This window comes from Camelina sativa, chromosome 1 (assembly GCF_030686135.1).
Source record: "Camelina sativa cultivar CO46 ecotype springtype chromosome 1, ASM3068613v1".
NCBI classification, from domain to species: domain Eukaryota; kingdom Viridiplantae; phylum Streptophyta; class Magnoliopsida; order Brassicales; family Brassicaceae; genus Camelina; species Camelina sativa.
Genome location: NC_141880.1, coordinates 10,990,847 through 11,005,245, shown reverse-complemented (window position 1 = coordinate 11,005,245; position 14,399 = coordinate 10,990,847). Strand labels below are relative to the sequence as shown.

Sequence of the window (14,399 nt, the reverse complement as noted above, 5' to 3'; positions counted from 1 at the left end):
TTTAAAAACTTCCAACTTTTTAAATGAATAGCAAAAAGACTGAGGCGACACAATTGTATCAAGACTATTTTATAACCAAGTACAAAAGTTTCGATCATGTTCAACAATTGGCATCAAAGTATCAACCAATTCGGGACTAGAAACCAGAAGAAGCCTTTTGGCAATTACATTGACATGATAGAATGTTTTCTGATTCCAGATGCCACATACACAGACACATTTGCAAGCTCTTCTTACTCGTCTTCTCTTTCTGGAGGAAGGCCGCAAGGTAAAAGCATTTTCTGCAAAAAGAAATCAAAGGATTTTGGAGTTATTAGCCAAACGGGAAAACATGAGACTGACATTATTCTGAATCAAAGATGAGTTTGTAGAATGGATTAGAAGGGAAATATCTAATTCCGCCTTGCAATGTCAGTCTATCAGGAGTTCTAAATCTCCATTGTCTCTAATATATTCCCTTGTTAGGTTAAACTAGTAACTCAGTTGCAAACTTTGGTGCGAGACAACATGAACTAATTTCTACCCTATAAACTGATTGTAACCCATAGAAGGATGTCTACTGATCAGCAAAGCTATAGCCAAGTAACCTAATAGAGCTGCCTAAAACTTAAGTAAACAGCTATAAGCAAAGTATCTGAATCTTGAGGGTAAAAGGACAGGAATAAGAATGAAGCAATGGAGTATAGATACTCTACATATTGCATAGAAACAATCTTGCACAAAAGAGCCCTCATCAACCAAAACCTAGAATCATAATCCAAACACTGATTCTTCCTGTCCCTTAGACACTAACACAAACATGACTCTTGACATGAAACTACACGAGAAGCAAGAAAAAGAGAGCAAACAAACCTGCATGAAGTTGTAGCGTTCTCGACCAATGGATTCGTTCTCAGCTATTGCAAAGTAAGAAAGCATCGGGTAGTGACCAATGTATGAAGCATAACTATCACGCTGAATGTTCACAGCCCATTCACTACCACAGAAACATACAAAAATAACCAATTAGTCCACAAATCCAGAATCCTGAAAAAAAAAAAAAAAAAAAAACCCAAACAAAAAAGTGGAAAAAAAAAAAACTTACAATCTGCTCAAATCGGCATGACCCGTACCAACATACTTAGCTTGAAGATGCTCAAGCTGAGAATTTATGTTAAACCTATCACTCGCCTGCACAAACACCCACAAAAACAAAAAAGTGAGATTTCATAACAAAAACCTAACCTTTATAAATAAAAACTAAAGGCAAATTATTCCCAGATTTTTAGCTATGCTTAGTTTAATCATCAAGAAATCGTATAAAATTGGAGGTAACAAGAACAAGAAATCGTATAGGGTTTCGAATCGAAATTGACATACCTGCATCTTTCAGAGATTTCGCAGAAGCTCTTCGGGAAGATTCAAAATACGCAGACTCGGATTCTTCTATAATGCCGTCGCTTCTGCTACAATGCTCGTTATTGAGAAATTGACTGGGCCGTGAGAATGGGTCTGGGCCAGACCGCCTGGCCCAACACTATGAATATTCGGAACACGTGAAGTTTAATAACTATGAGAACCGGTACAGAAAAGAAAACTAAACCAAAACCGTACATTGCAATCAAACCAAATCAAATTAATGAGAGAGATGAAGTGTAGGAGAAAATAAAACAAATCTCCTCTGTAATTAGAGAAACTGTGTGGTACAAACCAAATTTGTGATTACTCCCAAACAAACAAAACAATCAAACAAATGAAACCCATTTTTCTGAAAGAGGAATATTTACTATCTTTTTGCTTCAACTAATAAAAAACCTTTTGAACAAGAAGAAGAAGGAAGAAGATATTAACCCAAAAACGTTATCCCTATGTTGGAACAAATCCTTTATAAAGGTCACTCTATCAACAATCAAACAATCCATTTCCCAAAGGGGAAACTGTACTTTCTCCAACCATGATGAATCTGCCACCACTTCAAACCTTCTTTTGTTGTGTAGCAAAGAGTCTGGTGGCTTTAGGCTGTGGCATTATCCAAACGCGTGGCAGAGGATGATAGGGTTTCACTAGATGAGCTGGATTTGCCTTCTTTCTCTGGAACTTCGATCTGTGTTGGCAAGAGTTTCAAGAAGCTTCCTTGGTGACTTCTTGTGCTACTGGCTGATTCATCCTCTGTGAAATGTTTTTTAATTTATTTATAACAATTCTGGTTAGAGCTAAAACCATATTATATATATTATATCAGGCCATTCTGAGACAATGAACTGGAAATAGATTGTAATAATGTTGTCTATGTAATGGTTTTCAGTAGAGCATTTACCAAATAGGGATTTAATCGATGGTCGCTTTGGCTTTGTGCTCTTCTTCTTCAGCTCAGCTATAACAGTAACACACAACATAGATTAACAACAGAGCAAACATAGGATGTGTTTTGGTTACAAGTCAAAATCAGTTATGTAAGTGAGATTCTACCTATCCCTGGTAATTGATCATCATTTACTATTTCAACGTTCTTGTAAGTATAACCCACAAAGTTAATGTCTTTGGATGAGAGCATCTGGAGATACAAAAAAACAAACAAAGACATTTTAATATTAAGAATGCTAATGAGTAATGACAACACATTGCATATAAGCATGAATTCAAGCAAATTTTGTACCTTTCTCCATGGACCTGATTTTGAGATCTTTGGAACTTGCTTGTCAGTCTGTTACAGAATAATTTATATTAAGTTCTATATCAAGAGCTGCATCCACATCACTGGACCAGTGCCATTATCAAGATATGTTAACCATTTTTCTGACTGAAACACTTAGTTTTTTACCTCTTCAAATTTTTCGAAATTTTGAGTGTCCAACTCGTCATTGACTTTGGGAATAAAAGCAGCCTTCATGTGATACAATTTTTCCCATTCGACACCTCTGAACCAAGGGTGTTCCTATAACCAATGCCAACAAAAGGCGTCAGAAAGCGTTTAATAGGCATTTATCAAGAGTCTTCAGATAAGGGACCTTCAAATATTAAAGCACAAAGCACCTTAATTTCATTCGCTCCTTTTGTTCCAAGCCTTTGTTCTACGTTGCATAAAAGTTTACAAATAAGATCCTTGGCTTCTGCTGATAGCCTAACCTCATCCGGGAATTTTAAATAATTTCTCCAGTTTACTATCTGCATTAGAAAGAACAAGAAGATATTCAGAGATGAAAGGTTAAAAGGTAGGCAGGCGACTGCACATATTACCATAGACGCATTTATTAGAATATCAAGAACTAAATCGAATGCAAAACTTTAAGATTAATGGAAGTTAGTTAAAGTGAGGATTGGATACCTTTCTACAAGTTGTCATTGGCTCATCTGAATAAAATGGTGGAAACCCCACAAGCATTTCATACATGATCGCACCGAGAGACCACCTAAGGGAATAAAAAAACCCCAAAAAGATATCATCAACAACAACTATTCTGAATTAAAGAAACAAAACAGAACAAGCGCAACAAGTTTGCTGCACCTACCAATCACATTCCATGCCATATCCTTTCTTCAACAAAACTTCTGGAGCAATATAGTCAGGAGTTCCAACTGTAGAATAAGCCTGTAAATGATATTATTTCACTTAATAAACTGTATTTGAACAGAAAACTTATATATCAACGGAGAGAAAAGACTTCCTAAGATTAATAAAGTAATGACTAATGACTAATGACTGTTTGCTCAATCTTGCATAAGTGGACATCTCAGAACAAGAAAAGAATGATTTGTATAACATAAACTCACAAGCATCCTTCTATTTCTCTGCCAGTTTTGCAGTTGTTCCATTTGCGAGCGGGTGCGTCTTGGTGCCACAGGGCGGCCATCACTTTGTAGAGCCCCACTAACGTTGTGTGCAACTATGAAATCTTTTTCCTGAAGAATACTACAGTCTAATGGCTTACACAATCCAAAATCTGATAGTTTCATGTGACCGCTTCTGTCGAGTAGCAGATTATCAGGCTTGATATCTCTGTAGTAAATTGGAGAAGTAAATAGATGCTTAGAACAGTAAAAATAAAATCCACTCAAGAGCTAATAATAGATAGCCTGATTGCTTCACTAGACCTGTGGATATAGTTGTGCTTATGAATGGACTCAATAGCTAAGACCGTTTCCCCAACATAAAATCTTGCCTCATCTTCAGTAAGTGTATCTTTCCTCATAAGTAATGTCATCATATCTCCACCAGGTAGATACTCCATAATAAGATACAAATACTCTTCATCTTGGAAAGAACAATACAGCTTCACAATGCAATTGCTGTCAACCTCTGCAAGTAAATTTCTCTCAGCTTTCACATGTTCCACCTGAAAAGAATTCAAATTTCCACAAACACGTTCCAAAAAAAAACAAAGATATTTCAAATAAAAGCAGCTTGAAGGAGATACCTGGCCTCTACGAAGCATCTCAGACTTTTTAAGCTTTTTCATCGCATAGACATGGCCTGTTCCCTTCTCCCTACATATCCTAACCTGCATCAAGGGAAGAGAATACACATAAAAAAACCATATAAGTACTTTTGGCCAACGTTAGCATGAACATTTCAAATTTTAAGCAGTATCCCCAACGCCTGGTTCATGCTTAAAACTAGAAAAAGCAATCTGAGTGCAAATAAAACTTGTAATCATTCTCAGGTGGCAAAAACCATACAGGCCACTAACTCACTATAGATCAAAGAATACAAAAACTACTGCAGGTAGGTTCATCTTCCCAAAAATCAAGTACACATGAATGCAAGCCCTTCAAGGTGGCCAACCGTTACAAACAATGATGTTTCAACAATTCTATTCCACAGGAGACAATCAAGATGATGTGCAGAGATGCTGAACAAAACAACAGAGAGAGAAGAAAAAGTTTACAGTAACATTAACGATACCTCTCCAAAAGCTCCCTTTCCTATCATTGTCAATGGCTCGAAGTCATCAGTTCCCATTTTATGTCTCTGTCGGCGCATGTATTCAGTTTCCTTTTTCTCTAAATCCTTAAGCAAATTCTTTTGCTCTTCCTCAGGGACTTCTGCAGCAGCTAACTTATTTTCCAGCATATCACGTCTGCAGCAAATGCAATTACCCAAAACACGCTCTTAGGCAAAAGATATGAATAGAAGTTCCCATATAAATAGCAGAAAACATCTATTATACCAAAATTTTCTTCCATAGCTATAGCCCACAAACAAAAACTTCCAGAAAAATCAGGGGAAAGAAGATACAATCATCACACCAACTTCTCGTCAAACCACATTAACATCTCGGATAAATAAATTTCTCCTAAGGATATCAAACTCTAAAAGACTCCTTTTGATTGCTAATCGTCAACAACACATATGTCTAATTTTCCTGATCCTTGGGAGGTACCAAATAAATGACTATCTTTCCATGCATAAGAACCAAATTATGCTGACAGACATATGTATGCCATAAACTTGTGCAGGTGTCACGAGAATATATGCTAATGAACAAAAACTTCATTTTATATCTTAAAAATATGCAATGAAACCATACCGCTCCTTTCTTTGCTGCTGACTTTGCACTTGTTTTTTGTAATGATTTTCAATATACTGTTTCGCAGCTGCAGCCTTCTGCTTTGTTACATTTGACACAGCTTCTTCACCTCCAGCTGTTTTGGGTCCATCCTTTACATTACTTCTAGTAGCTTCCTTCTTTTTCGAAGATTTCTCCTTCCCTTTAGACTTTAACTTATTCAACCATGCTTTGGCAGTATCCATCGCTTCCCCTTAATTCGAATTCCCAACCCAAATATCAAGATACACCCTTTACGTAAAAGTCAGTAGAGAGTCTGATATACACGAACTATGACGTCTACTCCAGGGCTATGTACAACAATAAAATTCAGACATCAAGCGACTGGACAGATTTCCCCAGTGCCTTGCACCTACAACGAGATATAACATATATAAGTTCACAGTGACTCCACACATCTAAAAGAGCATATTCAAAAGTACCAAGAAATGTTCGACCAATTGATACAAACAACAACAAAAGAGACAAGATAGAAGGAGGATAAGCAAAACCAATCAACTCTGAACATTGTTGATAGTCAAATGCGAAGTCCCTCGTGAACTTATACCAAACGGTGAAGTTGGTACAAAATAAATAACCTAAAACGAGTAAAAAGTTGACACCTTTACTCTCTCACCAGTTTCTAAAACTTTATCACACATTAGCCAAACCCTAACAAGTATATTCCCAAATCAAAACATATCTAAAAAAAAAGAAGAAGAACAATTTTTGAGAATTGCCCATGATTACTTAACCAAAAACAAACTCAATAACATGATCAGTTGAAGATAAAGCAATACCAAATCGATTTCAAAACAATCAAAAGAAAGTGAAAAATATGTACTTTATGGTAAATTCAAAGAAAATGCAGCAGAACTCTCAATCTCAAATCAAACGAGTTCCGACGAAGCAGACCGATACACTGAAGAAGAACAAGGGCGTCGAGAGAATTTGGAACACAAGAAGGAGACAGAGATAGAAGAAGAACCAAAAGTGAGAGGAGTGGAGAAGAACCCTCGAATCAAGGGAATTGGATTCGTTCTCAATTCCTTGTTACGAAATTTCGCATTTTGTTTTGTGGGTTTAGAGAGAAATTTTGCAGTGAAAGAGAAAGGAGAAAGGAAAGTTTAAAGCTTTTTGTTGCTTTTGATGTGTAAATTTCACAAAAGAGAGAGAGAGAGAGAGAGAGAGAGAGAGAGAGACTCAACACAAACACCAACCAACTGCTCTTCTTTGGCTTCTCTTTGGGTTTGGGCAACAAAATAGGACTTTGTTTTTTGTAACACTTTTGGGAATTGGTTTAATCTCAAATATTTGACATTAATTATGGATTAGGGAGTTTTAATTTGTATAAGATCTCGAGTAGTTATTAAAAACATATTTTACCTTATCTTTGATGTAGACATATATAGATATTATATAAATTGATTATTCCACCTCGCTTACTTACTTCATCTCAAATCATTGAAGTCTCCCTAATTTTTATATTTTTATAACTTTAATACATATTTTGAAAGATGTATGTACTTCACAAGAACTAAAAAATACTAGTAGGAAATCAAAAATAAATATTATTTGGTAAAATGTTCAGTTATTTCACAACTTTATTGTAGACAAAAAGAAATACATGAAATAAAATTATAAAAGCACAATATATTTATGTCAATAGTCAAGAAATTTAACCTTATTTAATATCTTATTATAAACCTAATTTTTTATCTAAAATTTTTAGCCGAAAATATAGATAATAGATATTGATGTCATAAATTTTCAATACTGTATGATAAATTATTTGTTACCATCCATAACAAAGATATTCGTTTTAATAGCATTATTGTATATTACGTACTAACTACTGTACAAATAACTGCAGTTTAAAAATTCTCTATTTAACTTCTCAAGTTATATATAGAGAAATCCAAATACTTGCGGATAATGTATTTTATATGGAAAATCAGGAATGCAAAGAAAATTAAATCTTTGGACGGTGACCCAACTGATACTATTCATCAGGTTTATGTTGAATGGAAAGTGTGGTCAAAAACTAAATGTGTCAAAATAAATGTACATGACGAAGCCTTCTAAGTGTTCCACACCAGCAAATATCGAAAAAGGTTTAGTTTGTCATATGAATGGTGTTTAGTTAGAAGCTAGATGAATAATCAATAGGGCAAGGATGGTTTATATATCCCATAGGGACAAGAACACATTTTTGGATTAAAGTAACAAAGCAAAAGCCTATCAACACTTCATTTAGTGGAAGCACAAATGTGAATCATGTCATCCGTTCAGGATCAAGATGGTGCAAACCTAATTAATATGAAGGTTCTTTTTAAAGACAACCAAAGTTTTTTTTTTTTTTTGATAACTAAGGATAACCAAATTTTTCAACCGAATTGTCTAAATTCATGCGATAACAAAGTTTATACGTTTATTTTGTTACGCTATGTAACTTTTAAACTTAATGTGTTAGGTTGTTAACTTATTACTCATACATGTAATTTGTGTTATACCTTTGTAAATATTCGATCACTTCTTCTACTTGATGCTTTTCTTTTATCAATATAACATGCTGACAAGAAAATTAACACACAAATGGAAAAAGGTTTCAAAAGCCTTGATGTCCGCTGAAGATGCATTATGCATCACGCCCGTGGCACTTCTAAATCAAACCATGGTCCTAAGCTTTCCAACTACTGAATGCTCTCTTTTGTAATTTTTCACCAAAATTATTAATTCCATTTTAAGGTAGTTTTATAAACTTCGGCACACCAAAAGTTAATGTGCAGGAACTTTATTAATAGTTTTCATTACCAAAATCTTCATATTAGTAAGTAAAGTTTTCTATATATCGATAGTAGAAACTAATTCTTTATTTTTAGTTATAAAAAATATTATTAAAATAAAGCTAATTCTTGTAATATAATTTTATATTATTAATTTTTATACTAATATTTCTAGGATTGGTTTTCGTTCATTAATATGTTTTAATAAAATTAAATTCAATATTTCACTTATTTCCTCAAAACAAAAAAAAATCATTCCTTTTTTCTTCATTTTTTGCTTGTTATGCCTCCTTCATGTTTAAAAACACTTTCAATACTATCAATTTGAGGAATCATATATTTAATTATATAAGTGATCAAAGTTGTCGAAAGTACAAGAATATAAAAATAAAAGTTGAAAGAAAAAAAAAACTGACATCAATGAATTCATTTTCAAAAAAAATATATATATATTCTCTTTAACCTTCTAAATTTTCAAGACAACATGCTGTGCTTCCTTGATTTTTGGTTCATAACATTTACGGATTACAAAATTTAAAAATAATATATATTTTGCTAAATGAACTGTCTAACAGTTAAAACTTTTTAAAATAATATTTCTGCATTGTTTATCCGCCACAATAATCCGAATTCAAAAAAAAAGCACCTTTATTTTTTAGGAAAAAAACACATTTAAAGAGTTTTAAGAAGAAGTTTTTCACAATCTTTGAAGGGCGATATGAACAACTTTGAGGTGGGGGATAGTAACGTCGGGGACCATTTTGCGTTTGCCAAACTTTGTAGGTATGTATCACATTCATATTTTTCAAAATAAATTTAAATGTCTTGTACTATTCATAAAACTTAGATGTATCACTACGACGAGTATAATTGCAGCGGTTTCAACAATAGTAATACGAAAACAAAAAAAACAAAAATAGAAACAGAAGCCACTATTTTTGTTTTATCATATGTCTTAACGGTCAATGTTTTCTTCATGGTTAATTGTCGTATATATAACTTCAAAATTTTGGACAATTATTACGTTGGTACGATTTAAATGGTAAAAGAGTTTTGAATGATTTATCCATATAAATATTTAACATTTGAAGTCAGTAGTCATTTTTTATATGTCATTCCTTTTCAAGTTATTAAATAGACTTTTATCTCTACCTACTAATTTGGATTTTATATTGGTATTTTATATTTTAATTCATTATAATACCACAAATACGGATATATTAAATAAAATCTTAAAATACAACTAATAAAAGTATGCATTAAGTTATGCCCAAAATATTTTATGTACTTTTTAACATTTTAAATATCATTTTAGCATATATATCACCTATAAATTTAAGCTAAACTGAACGTAAGAAGGATCTAGTTGACGATAATAATATTTGTTCAAGACTGGAGTATACAAATATACAATATATAATTTTTTTTCAGGAAATTTTCATAGCATAATTTGAGATATGAATTAATTTGATTACAACTTCTTTTTCATGGCTAGAATTTAGAAAACGAAATTTGGATACATGCCAAAAATGCTATTTTCTTGTCAATTTTAGATGTTTTCAAATAAAAAAAATTCCAAACAAAGTCATTGCTAACTACAACAACTATGTTTAGAAAAAAAAATCTAACCCGGTCAGTTTCTAAAGATTTTATTATCTATCGTTGAATATTGGATTTCTATTAGCTTCGTTTAACTATTGATGTATGAGTTTAGCTATAAAATGCAAAAATATATAGATGTTATTGTCATGGACTCAAGGCTAATAAATTTCCAAACCAATTATTTGGATAGAATACATATAGAATCAAGAAAGTGGGGGGGGGGGGGGGGGGGGGGGGGGGGGGGGGGAGCATCGATTATGGGAGTTAACTTAGAGAAGTGGACAACAGCTTCAACTTTGTTGTGTCCATTGTAGAATGCTTTCACATGTTTTTAGTTTCCTTTTGAACCAATAAAATTTCCTAATCATCAAATGCAATTATTCTTAATTATTTCCTTTTTGACTCATAGAATATAATCACTTATCTTCAATTGTGCTTGAGACATAACCTAAAGATTTCTTCCAACAACAGTAAAGTTACTTCCTGAGTTCTCATCTAATGGGGGACTACTAAGTAAATAACACGCATGCCTTTGTTACTGTCACGCTTCTTTTAAGTTTCCTTCGTCTTTATTTCTTTCTCCATTTTAAAAGAGCTTGTAGAGATGATTCCTCATCATCAAAGTTTTGTTGGATAAGGTTTAATGAAGCAATGATCAGTGAATAATCAATGGGTTTATAAATCTATTAATCAACGATTTAATACATAAATTGCACCAAAAAAGAGTTTCATTTGATAGGAAACTTTAGTCATCTCTACCGAACCATACAAACATGAAACAACATATATAAATTATGTAAACGAAAGTAAGATTTATGAGGAAAAGAACGTTAAAATTGCCGCTATAAAACGAATTTTCTTCGTTTGTATGTTTCGATTAGATTCTCTTAAAGAAAGAAATCTCTTGTGAATGTGGTTTTCTTTTTTTCATGTTGGAGGCAGTTTTTGGCCTCATCTTTATTCATCACTCCAAATCTCTGAGGCTTTCACTTGTCAACCACAGCTTCTTCTGGACAATGAGTATGACATTGTCCGAGTCTTGGTCTAATTCTGAGGCTGTCTTGGTTTCAACTGCTTCCCAATGCAAAGCCTTGAGATACTTCTTCACAAGGTCGACTACTGATTGTTTGTCCCTTATGAGTATGAAACCGCTTGGCCGAAGTATACGGTCCATCTCCAACAACAAATCCTCTGCACTGCAACCTCTCTTTTTTATATCAGAGATGATGTCCCATGCGTGGAGTAAATCGTAAGTCCTCGGGTAAGTTGAGAACGCTTCACACCTGCGATATAATCACACGATAAATCACAGAGGAAGATATATATATATACTAATGCAATTTGATTAAGTGAAAAGCCAAGGGAGACACTAACCAGCTATGAACAGCGCCCATCAGGCCTCTGTCATATATTAGTTTAAGCGTGTTTGGTCCATTTTCAGGAACAACATTCATAACCCAAACATCTTTTTCTTTCAGAGCAGCAGCAAATGAACCCATGCTTGCTTTCATGTCCATTATGTTCCTCACAGTGTCTGATTGAATTTTTGGACTCAAGAGATCCCAGTAAGTATCTACCCTCTGCCTCCAAGTTTCCTGCATGGACAAGCAAAATTTACGGTTAATAAAACCTCTATATAGACATCTTATTATTGGAGCTTGGATTGCAACAAATAAAAAAGGTTGTGGGCCTTACTGTATCCTTCTCAAACATGTCAGTAGAATAGCCAAAATCAGCTAGCCGAGGAGGAGGAGAGGTTAATCGAGTTGGCCATGGAGCCAATCCACTTCCCTTGGCTCTGTGGTCATCTAATATAAACGTTGAAAAATGATTCAGTGTGCATACATGTTCTCAGATATGCAATATCACGAAACGGAATTGTGTTCTCGGTACATGAAAAGAAAGGAGAAGAATGAAACTCACGGTCACTGTATTGAGTAATGCAGGATTCCATGTTTACACCATAAACAGCATCGGGGTCACTGTCAGAATTGCAAAGAGGAGGCTGGGTTCCAGGTTCTCTTCCCAAATAACAATCGTTTGTCAAAGGTTTTTGCCAAATTACAGTCTGATTCCTTTTCGCAGCTATTGTCCAACACATACGCCCCACAAGAGCACTCATTTCTCTCCAAATTCTGAGGTCCTCTTCATCTTGTGCATATGCTTCTGGAGATGAATATGCAAAATAGCCACCAGGTCTTAGCACCCTGTCTAGCTCGAGAAGAAGTATACCATCTCTTTGAAGCCAATCAATTCGGCAACGTGAACAATGTGCAAGTTCAAAGGATCTGCTCGGGTATGGGAGCCTCTTGGTCCCTAGAACACCGAGGTATGCAGGGATTCCTCTCTCAAGAGCAAATTGGATTTGGTTCTGATGAACATCATTTGGCGCCAAGGACATTGTCATAATCTCTGATGCAAGAAGATAACCGCCAAAGCTTGCAACACCACAGCCAACATCAAGAAATGTCCTCAGATTACCCCCATTGTTCAAAATATTGTTTGGAAACTTAAGCATCTGCAATTTGCAAGACTGGTATCAGTAATAGGAAAAGGCATATCTCTGTTGCACATAATCTATAGTAACTGCCTTACATTTGCCATTGATGCAATATACTTATCAGCACCATAGTGAAAATGTGTGCCTCCACCGGGGAAATTGATTTTTGCACCTTTGACAACCATCCAGTTTTGATCAGACTTCTCATGCGCAAGGTGAGTATGAGGAATATTCACTTTCCAAACTTCGTCTCTGCTTTTCGGCCACTTGATTGGAATCTACACATTATCGACAGAGAAATTAGCTTCAAAATAAGTCAAGACACTGATCTTATCCACCAGAGCCAGAGGAAATGACCAACCTTATACCCTGGAGGAGGAGGAATCAAGCAGTTAAATCGCCTCTCAGGAGGAGGGCAGTGGCGTTCATAATGCTCCATCAAAGACAAGTCAAGCTTCAATCTCATCTGGTATATAAGATTCCTATCTAAGCAGGGAATAAGCTCTGAGTGCCGATCATCACACACCTTTGCAAGAAAAAAAACAAAAGAAACAAATATTAAACCCACACTGTTTTAATCAATCAGTCAAACGAACAAGCGTAAAATTATTATCTAACACAACTCACAGGAAAGCTTCTTGGTGTGAAACCATCATTGCTTCCATCTTCTACATAAAACGAGGTAGAAGAAGAAGTAGAAGAAGAAGAAGAAGAAGAAGAAGAAGAAGAGTCATCCTTTTTGGTATCATCGTCATCACCACCTAACCCAAGTTTCCTCCCATACTCAATAGCTGATGCTCCATGGTTAGATGAGCCAAAGAAGAGATACACAAAAACAAGTACTACTGATGCAACGCAGACTAAAACAATCACTGGCTTTTTCTTCCCTCCATCTGATCTCCCCCTCATCTCCCTTTTTTTTTTTGTGAGTATCTAAAAACATATATAGATCCTGATCAATGATGCCATTAACAAAATCTAAAAAAAAAAGTTTGCTAATCATGGAGATCTGATTCAAACAAGTATCAAACACACAAACACAAAAAATCGAAATCGCATCTCAACATCAATTTTAGGGATTTCCAAAAAAAAACTACGCACCAGTCACCAGTCAGTAGCGTAGAGATTTGGAAGAGACGAATACCAAAACAGAACAATCAAGATCGAGAGATGCTAAAATCGTGGGGAGGTCATTCGAAATAGAGAGAGAGAGAGATGGAGAAAAAAACAAGAGCGAGATTCGGATCTTAACGATGAAGTTTCAGAGACTGCTTCTTCTTCTCCTTCTTCTTCTTCCTTCGTTCGTTCCTTAAAGTCTATATTGGGATTCGAACGAACAAAAAAGCAAACAAAGGCAACATGAGAGAGTGAAGAAAGAAAGAAAAAAAAAAAAGCGTCTTATTCGTTTATTTATTTGTTTCGTTGAATTTAAATTTTTTTTTTTTTAGTAATGTGTATATGTGTCGGTGATCTTATTTTTTGTTTTTGTAACATGAAAAAATATGAAGAGATTAAAAAAGTTTTATTTATTTTAATTAATGACTCATGGTATGACTTTTTTTTTGTATGGGCTCTGGGGATCTACGCTATTTTTAAAAAAAATTCATGATCTTTTGTGGAGTGTTACTAGGAAGAAAATAAATGATTCGATATGGTTACACATGTCCAAATGGTTGACTTGTCCCGATTTTAATATACTTGAGAGTTATTAGTTAGGTTAGGTATATACACAACAAAAATTAACAGACTGATTTTGAGTAATGTATACAGTGTTAGGTATTTATTTAACAAAAGTAAGAAAAAAAAGAATTTAGTGAATATTTCGAAAGTTCTATTATTTACAAAAGTTACTCAATTGGGGTGGTATGGTTTTTAATTTATCTTTTATATATATATATATATATATATATATATATATGATTCAAAATATGTTTTAAGTTTTTTGAAAAAAAAACATATATATGGAAAAATGCAAATGATTCCCAC

General features: G+C 34.3%; 3 protein-coding genes across 3 annotated transcripts; all 3 read right to left on the bottom strand.

Annotated features, from left to right (window-relative positions):
• Nucleotides 1-53: 53 nt before the first annotated feature.
• LOC104788317 (uncharacterized protein At4g14342) lies at nucleotides 54-2,148 on the bottom strand. Its single transcript, XM_010514069.2, has 4 exons — nucleotides 1,360-2,148; nucleotides 1,085-1,170; nucleotides 853-976; nucleotides 54-281 (listed from the first exon to the last, which is right to left on the bottom strand). The coding sequence occupies exons 1-4, from the start codon at nucleotides 1,363-1,365 to the stop codon at nucleotides 234-236; spliced, it is 264 nt and encodes an 87-aa protein (XP_010512371.1). The 5' UTR covers nucleotides 1,366-2,148; the 3' UTR covers nucleotides 54-233.
• LOC104788309 (uncharacterized) lies at nucleotides 1,646-6,844 on the bottom strand. Its single transcript, XM_010514056.3, has 14 exons — nucleotides 6,370-6,844; nucleotides 5,508-5,898; nucleotides 4,883-5,057; nucleotides 4,395-4,478; nucleotides 4,072-4,313; nucleotides 3,751-3,976; nucleotides 3,489-3,568; nucleotides 3,305-3,389; nucleotides 3,013-3,144; nucleotides 2,801-2,914; nucleotides 2,636-2,683; nucleotides 2,449-2,533; nucleotides 2,297-2,353; nucleotides 1,646-2,148 (listed from the first exon to the last, which is right to left on the bottom strand). Exons 2-14 carry the CDS (start codon nucleotides 5,729-5,731, stop codon nucleotides 1,994-1,996), a joined length of 1,707 nt encoding a protein of 568 aa, XP_010512358.2. The 5' UTR covers nucleotides 5,732-5,898; nucleotides 6,370-6,844; the 3' UTR covers nucleotides 1,646-1,993.
• Nucleotides 6,845-10,623: 3,779 nt separating this feature from the next.
• Nucleotides 10,624-14,024, bottom strand: LOC104788277 (putative methyltransferase PMT1). Its single transcript, XM_087456606.1, has 8 exons — nucleotides 13,515-14,024; nucleotides 13,041-13,346; nucleotides 12,775-12,939; nucleotides 12,509-12,691; nucleotides 11,837-12,431; nucleotides 11,609-11,721; nucleotides 11,288-11,508; nucleotides 10,624-11,196 (listed from the first exon to the last, which is right to left on the bottom strand). The coding sequence occupies exons 2-8, from the start codon at nucleotides 13,320-13,322 to the stop codon at nucleotides 10,878-10,880; spliced, it is 1,878 nt and encodes a 625-aa protein (XP_087312732.1). The 5' UTR covers nucleotides 13,323-13,346; nucleotides 13,515-14,024; the 3' UTR covers nucleotides 10,624-10,877.
• Between the last annotated feature and the right edge of the window lie 375 nt (nucleotides 14,025-14,399).